The sequence below is a fragment of the Cebus imitator genome, unplaced genomic scaffold (genome assembly GCF_001604975.1).
Source record: "Cebus imitator isolate Cc_AM_T3 unplaced genomic scaffold, Cebus_imitator-1.0 Scaffold149, whole genome shotgun sequence".
Taxonomy (NCBI): Eukaryota; Metazoa; Chordata; class Mammalia; order Primates; family Cebidae; genus Cebus; species Cebus imitator.
Window position 1 is genome coordinate 2,151,674 of NW_016107464.1, and position 11,894 is coordinate 2,163,567.

At 48.7% G+C, this 11,894-nt stretch overlaps 1 protein-coding gene across 2 annotated transcripts; it reads right to left on the reverse strand.

The window, feature by feature from the left end:
- Window positions 1–374: 374 nt before the first annotated feature.
- On the reverse strand, window positions 375–11,851 carry FAM221B (family with sequence similarity 221 member B). 2 transcript variants are annotated; one of them, XM_017543134.2, is made up of 7 exons: window positions 11,157–11,847; window positions 8,294–8,918; window positions 8,001–8,144; window positions 2,910–3,020; window positions 2,517–2,714; window positions 2,210–2,329; window positions 375–1,819 (listed from the first exon to the last, which is right to left on the reverse strand). In XM_017543134.2, the coding sequence occupies exons 2-7, from the start codon at window positions 8,916–8,918 to the stop codon at window positions 1,782–1,784; spliced, it is 1,236 nt and encodes a 411-aa protein (XP_017398623.1). In that variant the 5' UTR covers window positions 11,157–11,847; the 3' UTR covers window positions 375–1,781. The 2 variants fall into 2 exon arrangements, with proteins under 2 accessions (XP_017398623.1, XP_017398620.1); XM_017543131.2 differs by having other exon boundaries at window positions 375–2,329; window positions 11,157–11,851.
- Window positions 11,852–11,894: the final 43 nt, after the last annotated feature.

Sequence of the window (11,894 nt, forward strand, 5' to 3'; positions counted from 1 at the left end):
ATTGCCTGAACCCAGGAGACGGAGGTTGCCGTGAGCCGAGATCGCGCCATTGCACTCCAGCCTGGGTAACAAGAGCGAAACTCCGTCTCAAAAAAAAAAAAAAAAAAGTCCTTTCTCCTCGAAAGGGCAGACATTTGATTCCATGATTTTCCCCAGGGATCCTAGGAGTCCAGATTGCATTCCTTCCCTTGGAGGGACAGATGGCCCCCCAACTGTGAGGACGTATAGAATGGCCTCCTTGGGCCCCAGAGGTTGCAGTTCTCTGTGGTGCCTCTGGGACACTGAGAGACCCTAGAGTTGCCCTGGAGAAGGGAAAGGGATAAGTGGATCTAGGATCTAGGAAGAGGAAGGAAGCCAGTCTGGAGGGTAGGTGAATACAAAGCACTTTTAAATTAGTTATTTCTTTGGTTCTCATAGAAAGCAGGCAACACAGAGGTTATTCCTGTTTTACAGATCCAGAAACTCAGCCTAAAGAGGGACAGTGACCTGCCTGGGGTCACAGAGCCCATTAGTGTTCGAATCTCCTACTCCCAGAAGAATCTATGGACTTCCTAGTCACTTCCCACATTCACTGATTTTGATCCCTGGCCCACAGTCTTCTCTACTCCAAGCACTCGTCATCACCTACAGTTGCCCTCATCTGAAAGATGTTATGCTCTGCAGCCTCTGAACAATGTCTCCTACTGGGCCTTATTACAGACTTCTCTTCCTTTGATTGCTCCGTTTTCCAATCTGTCATTTGCTTCCTGGCATCACTTTCTTTCCCTATTGGTACCGTATGCTCCTTTCACATCCTTATGTCTTCTTTTGCTTCATTTTTCTCCCATCACCAACCCATTAAATATTTGGTTTCTCTGCTCCTCTAACTAGGTTCTCACTTCCAACTGTGCCTGAATCCTAAACTACCCACTGATCAGGTTTTTCTCCAGTTCCCTACATTAGCCTTCCCAAACCTTCCCTTTTCTTGTCTCCTGCTTCCTACTCACGCTTATCCCTCTCCCCCTGGACAAATGGCTGGTCTTATCTCCTACTTCACAGGGCATATAGAAGCCATCTACGGGGAACTTCTACAGGTTCCTGTTTCCTGAAACTCCTTGAAGGCTCCATCCTCTTTCTTCCTCTTGGTGATAGGAAGTGGTGTTTCTCCTGTTCAGAGCAAATCCCTTCACCTCTGTCTTGACCTCGTCCCTTTCCTCCATCTCTGGGATCTTGTCTCACCAGGCATCTCTCCTCTCTCTTCTGGGTTCTTTAAGGTCCCTTTGTCCACTGGCCTCTTTCCCTTTTCCTTCCCACAAAAGTACTTCCTTGACTCCACAACTCCCTCTGGATATTGTCTGACTTTTCTTTTGCACTTTTCACCCAAGCTTCTTTAAGAGACTCCTTGAAATTCACTGCTATTTGACTCCTGCCTTCACTGTGCCAGTGTGAAACTGCACTGTCTGAAGTTCCCAAAGATCTTCTAATTACAAAACCCATTGGATGCTTTTCAGTCTTTATCTATTGGTGCCCCAACTGTATCTAACATCACTTCCTACTCTATCCTTCTTGAGACTTTCTTCCTTTTTGGCTCCCTTGAAGCCACTTTCCTTCTGATATCAGAGCAGGCAGCTTGAATGTGGGTGTGATGGAGGCAGATGGCAGGATCCAGGCTCTCTACTGTGCCTAAGAAGTGTTCACTCTAAGTTATTAGGCAGTCTCTCCCTGGGCTGGGACCTGTCTGCCCTATATAGAGCCAAGTCAGGTTCCAGTGACTCCTCTTTTATTGCTGATCTGGGCCAGACTCACAAAGGCCTGTGCCAGTTGCTGACAGTGTCTGTCCCTGGAGGAGGGAAGAGCAGAGGTGAAAGGATCAGGTATGGGGCTCAGATGGGGGGCTAGGCTGAAAGGTGTGTGGGCCAGGGAGTCCCAGGGGACTAGGGCGGGAGCTGGGAAGGCCAGAGGGCCCCTGTATCTGCAGGGCCTCAAAGTCAGAGTTGCTGAGGATGGCTTCTCGGAGGACAGGCATCTCTGCAAAAGGTATATAGTCTGCTCCTGGGGGTGAAAACCAGTACAGATGTGGGATGTGGGTGGGTGGGTGGTGGGGAGGGAATGCGCTGAGGGCTAAGGGAATGCGCTAGTCCTAGAGGGGATGGTTGAGGATGGGAGCCTTCCTGCCAGGCCTTCTGACTACAGACCCTGGAATGGCTCCCGTCCCAGGTTTTTGCCTCACCGTAAGGCCTCCCTCCTCGTTGCCGGGTCTTCTGAGTCTCAAAGAAAGTCTCATGGTCCTCCCAGCACCGGTCACAGGCCGCACAGAGGAAATTAGACTCAAAACAGCTGCAGCAACAGCCTGGGGCAAAAGTGCAGCCAAGAAGAGTTCAGGAAATGGCGGCATTCCCAGGAGCTAACCACATTCTCATCTCTTCCTCACTGACCGCATGCCCAAGGCTCTCATACCTGCTCCCCACCATTATCCCCAGGCTGCATCCTATTCCCACCTACCCCGCTCCCAATATGCCCCTTGACCTAGAAGTTACCATGATGCCTGCAGGGATGGGGCCCACTGGCTGCATGTTCTTCGTGGCTATGTTTGCAGCGACATTGGGCCCTCCAGGCCTTGGGGTCAAAGGTGGCCCGTCTCTTGAGCCAGAACTCACCCACCTCCTCTGGGCGTGATGGGATAAAGCAGAACATGAGGCAGCGGCACTGGCTCACCTTGCAGGGCACCGATATGTCTGTGGGAATGGGGATGGGTGGTTAGAGTTAGACCAGCATCTGATAGAACCTTGCCTTGTCATGCCAATCCCCTCCTCCATTCCCCCAGCCCCGCTCCCTATGCACGCACACATGCTTTCTCTCATACTTCCCAAGACATGACAGAGTACAGTTATCCCTCCACACCTGAGAGAGGCTGGTCAGTTCTTCCCTACCTGAGATGATCTGGTGCTCTCTCAACAAGTGTCCACAGAAGCATCTGGACTCACTCCCAATCCGGAAACAGTCCCATAGGTAATGGGGGCAGCGCCAGCCAATGTAGAGACCTAGGTGTGCAGGATTAATGAGGAAAAGTGAGAAGGTAAAAAATCCTAAGCTCTCCCGAACTGGTCTTACCTATCCCTTGATGGGGGTGAGGGGTGGGGGGAACTTACCTCTCCCCACTCCCAGGTATCTTTACCTCCACCTGGAAGTCCTCGCCTCTACCCCTTAGACTTTCTTTTTCCTCAGGGTTTGCTCATTACCCCACTAGTGGCTTCAGTTCTCATTCTACCCAGGATCTACTCCATCTCCGTCAGCCTGCCAGAGATGACTCAAGAGAGTCTTCGGTTTCTGAGCAGGAAGATTATAGATGAAATTTTGTTTGAGGATCAACATGAATATCAATGAGTTCTCTGTAACCACGGCGATTCTCATCTCCTCTCCTCACTCCACTAAAGCCCTTTAGACACTTTGTTCACTTGAAGCGTCTAAGGTGAGGGAAAGGGAAGATGACTGGCCAGATGTTCAGACAATGAAGACTGGCTCCTAAGGAGCATGGTTATTGAAGGTCCTGAAGAGGAGGAGGAGGCTGGACAGCACTGGTGCTGAAAGGCAGGAGAAGGGCTTCCTCTCACTTCTCCAGGTTGGTACCTTAATACTTCCCTCTGTGTTCCTAGTGCTGTTGTATCAATGCTCTCTATGTACTTAAGAGGGGCTGCCAAAGGTTCTTCAAGGGTGAGGAGAAAGGGGTAGGTAGCAGTCATGAGTGGTGAAGACCAAAAATTATACATTGTGAGGCTAAGCAGGGAAGTGTGGAAAGGAAAGTGAGACTAAGAAGCGTCCCTGAGAGTAGGCACCAGCAAGAGGTCACAGCCCTTGAGAGCTGGTGTTCAGCAGTGAGCTGTGACTCCCTGTTCGTGACTAGTCTTGAGGTGAGGGTGGTGCTGTGCAACTGTGGGAGGTTAACCAGATGGCACCTACCATTCAGATTTTCTCATCCATGAGAGCTGAGAGCACCCCAACTTCTAGCCAGGAATCCTGTATGAGGCCTCATGGAGTGGGACCTCCAGGTATAGGATTCTTAGTTCCACTTAATGGCTCAGCTGAAATGTCACCTCCACCAAAAATGGTTTATTATAATGCATTGTATTGGGATAGGAGTAACACAAGGAGCTACAGATGGTAAGAGGAGGGGACCAGACAGACAGGAGAAGTTACAGTACATTATAATAGACCATTCCCTTGTATTCCCATTAGTCCATGAGTTCTTCAAGGAAGTTGTCTTTTCACCCATATCTCTCATCCTAGCACAGGGCCTGGCACAGAACAGTTGCTGAGAGAACATAGATTGCCTGATTAAACAAATGAGCTAATTAAGACGAAGAGAGAGCCAGTATTCAGGCATAATCCTGATGCTCCCCTAAGATGTTTAAGGAGAGTGGCATCCTCTGGTCTTTGACTCTGGTCAGGGCCACAATTCACAATTCTGTGCCTCAGATTATGTTTTCATATCTTACCCATAGTCTGTCAGGATCTAAATCCTGTCCAGTTGTGGCTTTTGGCTTTGCTGCTTCTGTCTTGATGCTGATTGCCTGTAGTACCAGTGCCCCCTTACACCAGGGAGGCTTTGTTGAAAGAGCAGGGTATAGGCAGTCACAATGGGGGTGGGCAGGAGCCAGGATTCCACTAGGGGAGTTCTGAATTCTGTCTGGAGTAGCAGGATGCATTTAAAAAGCAGGAGGTGAGGCCCATGGATCAAGGCCTGCTCTGAGGGCCCAGGGTGGGGGGCGGGGGAGGAGTCAAGTCCAAGCACTAGGGTAGGAATCAGAACCCAGCATTCAGATGAAGACTGGAGTTTGAACAGGGAGACTGGCAACTATACTTCAGATTCTATTACAAGTGTTAGTGCTCTTAAAGTGGGACAATTGGAAGGTGGCTGTGGATTCCAGTGGGACCCTCTACTCTCTGTCCCGAATCCAGAATCCCTTCCTGTTGTGGGTGGACAAGGTCTGGCAGGGGGAGGAGACATTACCTGGGATACCATTTTGATTCTAACACAGTCCAGTTCCACAATCACAGTCACATTTGCATGATGACATATCTTTATGCATAGTATGTCTCCATAAAACACACAGCTGTCTTTTCAGGAACAATGTCTCTAGCTTAGCCCTCTCTCCTGAGCTTCAGACCCATATAGCTAGCTGTCTAGTAGACTCTTGCACCAGCATGTTTCATAAGCACCTCAAATCTTACACCCAATTATTCCCTCCAAACCTGGCTCTCATCTTTGTCCTCTGTTCATCCAACACATGCTTACCAAGCGTCTACCCTTTTTCAGGCATTCAGTGAATGGCACCATCATCCTATCACTTACTTATGCCAAAAACTTAGGTGTCATTCCCGGCATTTTCCTCTCTCTTGTCCTATACATCCAGTGTTTCAATGGTCAGTTTTACTTTGTTAGCATTTCTTTCCTTTTTTTTTTTTTTAAGACAGAGTCTCACTCTATTGCTCAGGCTGGAGTGCAGTGGTGCAATCTTGGCTCAGGGCAACCCCAATTCTCCTGCCTTAGCCTCCCAAGAAGCTGGGATTACAGGTGCCTGCCACCACACCCGGCTAATTTTTTATATTTTTAGTAGAGACAGGGTTTCACCATGTTAGCCAGGCTGGTCTTGAACTCTTGGCCTCAGGTAACCCAAGCACTAGTGTAGGAATCAGTGTAGTGTAGGAATCAGACTGCCTTGGCCTCCCAAAGTGCTGGGATTACAGGTGAGCCATCACACTCAGTCTGTTAGCATTTCTTGAACCTGTCCACTTCTCTCCACCTACACCCATCTACTTCTTACCTGGATTATGACCAGTACCTCACAATGTATTCAGTTTCCTTTCCACACCTCCTCTCAGCCTCACAACTCCAGTCTTGTCTTTTTCTGGTCTATCTGATTACCAGAGTGATCTTTCAGAAACACAAATCTGTTCACATTATTGTCCTACATAAAATCTTTTAGTGACTCTCACTTGCCCTCGAGATATAATTCTAGCTTTTTAGCTTGGCACAGAAATGCCTGCACAATTCTGCCCTTCTGGAGCTAAGCTGGCTCTTCTCCCCAGCGCCCTATGCATCAGGCATAGTGCATTGCTATAGATTTCTGCCATGCCTTACCCTGTCCTGTCTCATCTTACACCACTCTTTACTTGGCCACCTCTTCTTACTCATCTTACAGATATCAGCTGAGAAGTCATTCCTTCCAAGGCTTATTATTCCTCAAGCACTCCAGATAAGATGTCCCTTTTTTTCTGCTCATGCAGCAGTGTGGGATAATCTTGATTATAGCAATTATTAGAGTGAATTATAATTGTCCTTTTACTTATTGGTATCTCTCATTAGATTACAAAGTATTTTGCCTTTGAACCCCCACCAGCATTACCACTTCCATAGCTAGCTCAATGCCTGGCACACAGTTAGTGCTCAATAAATGTTCGTTGAATGAATAAAAGCAAAGGTTACACTTGATATTTCTGTACATATCACATATACTGTTAAGGACTACCCAGGACTCAACATTCCCACTACTAGGAGGGGACTTCAAATATAATTGTTCAGGGTTGAATGACACAAATTTCTTTATAAAGCTTCCTGTTTAAACAGGAAGATGAAGGCATTCAATTTGAAGAAAAAAAAAAAAGAAATACAGTGGCTTTGAGGAGTGGGGAGTAGATAGGAGGTTCTGAGAAGGGGAATAAGATGACTGAACACATCCTGCATTTTTATTTTGAGACATTCTGTCACCCAGGCTGGAATACACTGGCACAATCATGGCTCACTGCAGGCTTGACCTCCTGGGCTCAAGTAATCCGCCCACCTCAGCCTACTAAATAGCTGGGGCTACAGGCATGCATCACTATGCCTGGATAATTTTATTTTATTTTAGTTTTGTAGAGATAGGATCTCACTATCTTGTCCTGGCTGGTCTCTAACTCCTGGGCAATTAAATGATCCTCCTGCCTCAGCCTCCCAAAGTTTTGGGATTATGGATGTGAGCCACCTTGCCAACCAGCATTTACAAGCAAATAAGAGTAACTGAATATATTAATATAAGCAAACAAAGCTATTTCAATGCCTGAATTGAGACTAGGAAACAAATGAGATCACTATGACTTTCTTGGCTCGGTGGTAGTGGTGCAGGGGTGGTGAGGCCGGAGTGCTGGAGGGTTCCTGTACGGGAAAAGGGAAAGTAAATTTCATGGAGGAGGGATAAGCATTTAGAATTACCTGGTTGTCTTTATATTTTAGGCCTTTCATTATAGCTGTACATAATATAGGGAAAGGAAGTATGAGGGACCAAAATAAATGCAGAATTCAGTCTAGAAATACCAGAATCCTTATACCATGTCCGGGTGGCCTTCTTACTGAAGGTAATCCCTATAGATATGAATTTCCATAACACAGGTAGACATGCTCACACACAGGACGGCATGTTTTTATAAGCTCATCTGTACATAGCATGCCACTAATAGGACTGCCAAGAGTACTAATTGTAGGCTGAGGCTTGGAAACAGCAGGGCCAGAGGACATGGCTCTCTCCTTTTATAAGAAAACTTAAAGCTTTTGGGTATCCAGCATGGGGCTGGCACACAGGGGTTTTTTAATGGAGTTCCGCCTTTTAATGGAGTTCCGCCAGGGCGTCTAAGGTCTTTGTCATGTCAGAACAGCAAGTCTTCTGGGGACTGTCCAGGGTCCTGGGCCATCTCTGCTTTAGGGTCTGTAGGCTCTCTGGGCCCTCTATCTGGGGTGGGCCCATGACCCTTCTGTTTTCAATAATGTTAGTTTAGCTGCCTGTCTCTACCTGGGCTTTAGATGAATCTCCCCACTTCTTGCCTGCATCCACCCTTGTATTCCTTGGCCCACTTGCCTGCACCCTTTCCAGGCAGGTGGTATTGCCCTTTCCAAAAGGGGCAGCTATCTGTTGAATGTTCAGGTTCCCAGAGTCTTTTGGATTAGAGGATGGCCTGTCACAGGCCTCTGAAAGACCACATGGGCTCACCTGTCTGGATGGCATTCAGGGCTGCATCCTTCTCCCACTGGAAAAGATTGTTCACTTGAGCACCAAACTTCTCTTTGTGCATTGCCTTAGCCACTTCCACCAGCTCTGCCTGCTTAGCAGGGACCACTGGGCGGGCTGTGTAACCTAGGATGGGAGGGGCTGAGTAACCAGGAGGCCCTAAAACTAAGAGAAGGGGCCATGTCCAAGAGTAACCCAGTCTCCTCCTCCTGGGGTGAGTCAAGGACGGTGAACAGTAATGAGAATAGGACAGGGGAGAGGATAGGAGCAATTACGGCTAACTCCTTTCTTCTTCTTCTTGCCCAGCTGGTGTCCAGGGTGGGCTGTGTGAGCAGTGCTGTCACTGGCATCTACCCCCTTTTCAGTCTCTCCTGCTTCTTCCTTCTGCTTTTCAGGTGTGTCCATTTGGACCTGGGCTGAAGGGCCTGAAAGGGAGTGCTCTGGAAGGCTCTCGGTTTCAGAGAGATGGGTAGACCTCCTTGTCCATGGGACCTCATTGGAAGAAGACTCAGAGGAGAGGTCTTCCTTCAAAGTATCAGAGGAAAGCAGAGAGATGTAGTCTACTGATTGGGGAGGAAGAGTTAGGTGTTTCTTTGGCACCACTGAGATGGGACTATCTAATGCAGCCTCATAGGTAGGGATCTCTGAAGGGGTCTCTGAGGTGGAATGCTCCTGATGGGTTTCAGAGGAATGGGCCACTAAAGGGGTCTGGGAAGGGGTTGGCACCAAAGGGGATTCAGAGATATGGGGCTCTAAGGGGGTCTCAGAGGTGGAAGGCTCCAAGAAGCTTTCAGAGATATGGTTCTCCTGTAAGTCCTCAGCAGACAGGTCTTTTGAAGAGGGGTGCTCCTCTGCATCCACGGTGGTATGAGGCTCTTCTGTGACCTCGTCTGCTTCCATCTAGTGGTAGAACAAGGTACAGGCTTCATTAGGTTGGAATTAGAGGGCCTGCAAGTCAGGGCAGAGCCCAGGGTTCGCAGTGCATTATGGAATTTGGATAAGGTTCTCAGGGCACCTGAGATATAAGAGGGAAACAGCATGTGCTCTGGGTCTTAGAATGTGATCCAGGAGCTTCACCTACACCTATATGTCCAGACCTCATATGGCATGTTGCTGTGGCTTGCTAGGGAGCTGAACTTAAAGATTAGAAGGCTGGAATAGAATCCCATCAGTAGATGGTAGCAGAGAACCATGTCCCAGGAGGGAGTCTGAACATAGCCACTTGGCCAGTCCAAGAGCAGGGTCCTTGGCATATCTTAAAACCCTGGAGGTCAAGCCATGGAGTTCTAGAGACTGGGAATACCAAGCCAAAGCTGGGGTTGGCTCCTGAAGTGCAGAGGAATACTATGTCACATAATGCAAGACCCTGCACGTAGCCTGGTTTTGTCTAGGCACCACACACATCCTCCTTCCTTGATAATGTCATTCATGTTCAAAGCTTCAACTACTTCCAGCTATGTGCCAATGACTCCTAAATCCATACTTCTAGCTCAGACCTTTTTCAACCCCACCCTGTACTTCACACTTATACCCACCTGCCTGCTGGCCTTTTCTTCCTTTTTTTTTTTTTTTTTTTTTTGCAACTGAGTCTCACTCTGTTGCCCAGACTGGAGTGCAGTGGCGCAATCTCAGCTCACTGCAACCTCTGCCTCCCAGATTCAAGTGATTCTTCTGCCTCAACCTCCTGAGTAGCTGGAATTGCAAGTGTGTGCCACCATGCCCAGCTAATTTTTTTATTTTTAGTAGAGACCGGGTTTCACTGTGTTAGCCAAGCTGGTCTCAAACTCCTGACCTCAGGTGATCTGCCTGCCTCAGCCTCCCAAAGTGCTGGGATTACAGGCATGAGCCACTGCACTCGGCCCTGATGGTCATTTCTCACTGGGTGTTTCCACAGGCATCAAAACTGAACTTTTGGAATTATCCTAGTCTTCTCTTTTTCCCTTAGACTCCATCTTCAAATATCACCAATGACTGCATTTCCTATCTTCTAAATATTCTCCAAATGCATTCTCTCCTCTCTCTTCCGATCTTATTCAAGTTTGCATCATCATTAGCCTTTGTGTAATAACTTTGTCCCTCTACTTCCATCCACAGCACTTTAATCCATTCACCCATTCTTTCATTAATTTATGTAACTTACACTTTTACAAAGAGCCTAATCTGATGCTTTTCCTAAGCTCTAGATTGAGTTGAGTCTAACAGAGAGACCGATTAACCAACAATGGCAATACAAATAAAGCGATTTTGTGCTGGGGTGAGCGTAGGATGCTGTTGGGAGGCGATATGCCTAATTTATCCTGCAAGGATGTAGTCCTCCTTCCTGACCCAATCAGGATCTTTCTAAAGTGCAATCCCATCACTGGCACTTTGTGGCTTATAAACATGCCATGACTCAGTCTAAGGGATTAAGTCTAAATTTCTCGGCCCTGGTATTAAAGGCCTGTCATCATTTTCAACACAGCCTGAGTATTCCTGCCTTAACTTTCCGTTCTCCCTACTTTCCCCTCATGTTTCAGAGACACTAGATATATCACTCCTTAATCTCATCAGAGCCTTTTTGAAGGGAACACTTGGGAAGGGAAGTAGGGGGAGAGGTAGGATTATGGGGAGGAAAATGACCAGAGTCAGCTAGAGGGAAAAGGGACCTAAGGGTGGAGAACCAGAGGATGAAAGGTGAGGAAGGGGAAAGAGAAGGGAAGGAGGATTGGGTGGAGGAGGAAAGTAAGGATGAAAAGTGCAGGATGTGGGCCAGGCATGGTGGCTCACGCCTGTAATCCCAGTGCTTTGGGAGGCCAAGGCGGGTGGATTACTTGAGTTCAGGAGTTCAAGATCAGCCTGGCCAACATGGTGAAACCCAGTCTCCACTAAAAATACAAAAATTAGCCGGGCATGGTGGCAGGCTCCGGTAGTCCCAGCTGCTGGGGAGTCTGAAGCAGGCAAATCACTTGAACCTGGGAGGTGGAGGTTGCAGTTAGCCAAGATGGCACCACTGCACTCCAGCCTGGGTGACAGAGCGAGACTCCATCTCAAACACCACCACCACCACCACCATGTACAGACTGTGAAGGGACTGAAGGGTGGGAGAGAGACAGAGGTGTTAGGGGAAGGAGAGGGAGGGCTGTTGGAGAAATTACCTACCTCTGGGCTTTGGCTAGGTTGTTACAAGTCCTTAGGTTAAGGCCTTGCCTTAGGATGGCAGGGGGAGGTGTTGATCCTCAGGGAGGGAAGGCTGTTGGTTGTGGATGAGTCCCAGCTGCAGACGCTGAGTGTTGAAATGCCTTGCCTGAAAGTCTGCTATTTAGGGAGGGGACTTGGATATCTGCAGAACTTCACAAAGGAGCTCTGGCCTGACCTGGGGAAGTGGGGAGGGAGGAGGGGTCCAGGGCTGACGAGGGAGGAGCTTGACTGAAGCCTCTGGAACAAGGGCCTGGAGAGTAGGCACCGGTCACCAGGACAACCGGAACGCCTGGTAGTCTCTGTGGCAACGGCGGTCAACCCTCCCCGGTGGGTGAGGTCTCCTGAGGGGGTTACATTGGGCCTCGAGGGGACGAACCCAGAGGGTTCACTTTTGAAAAGTGGGGTGTGTTGCGGAATCTCAGTGAGCGAGTGTCTGGGTAGGATCTGCGGAGATCTGAGTGTACGTCCGCGGAAGTCTGGGATTGTCAGTATAGGGTTCCCTTGAGATATCTGTGGGGCGGTCGTTGGGGGCTGTGAGTATCTGAGGGGTCCTCGGGCTCTGTGCTTGGGGTGAGAAAGGCAGGGTCTCCGGTAGCTGGGGCGGGGGCGGAGTCTGTGTGTCCTCGAAGCCCAGCAGGACTAAGTTGGGGACCAATAGAGTAGGGCAGGGGCGGGCTTTACTGACAGGGACCAATCGAG

What these genes read in the sequence shown, in the direction of transcription:
- FAM221B (XM_017543131.2), bottom strand. Translation starts at nt 8,918, where the DNA reads ATGGAAGCAGACGAGGTCACAGAAGAGCCTCATACCACCGTGGATGCA. An exon ending in GAAGAAGAAAGGAGTTAGCC is followed by an intron (nt 8,145 to 8,293) that starts GTAATTGCTCCT and finishes CTCCCATCCTAG; the next exon opens with GTTACACAGCCCGCCCAGTG. An exon ending in CCTGAATGCCATCCAGACAG is followed by an intron (nt 3,021 to 8,000) that starts GTGAGCCCATGT and finishes CTGCACACCTAG; the next exon opens with GTCTCTACATTGGCTGGCGC.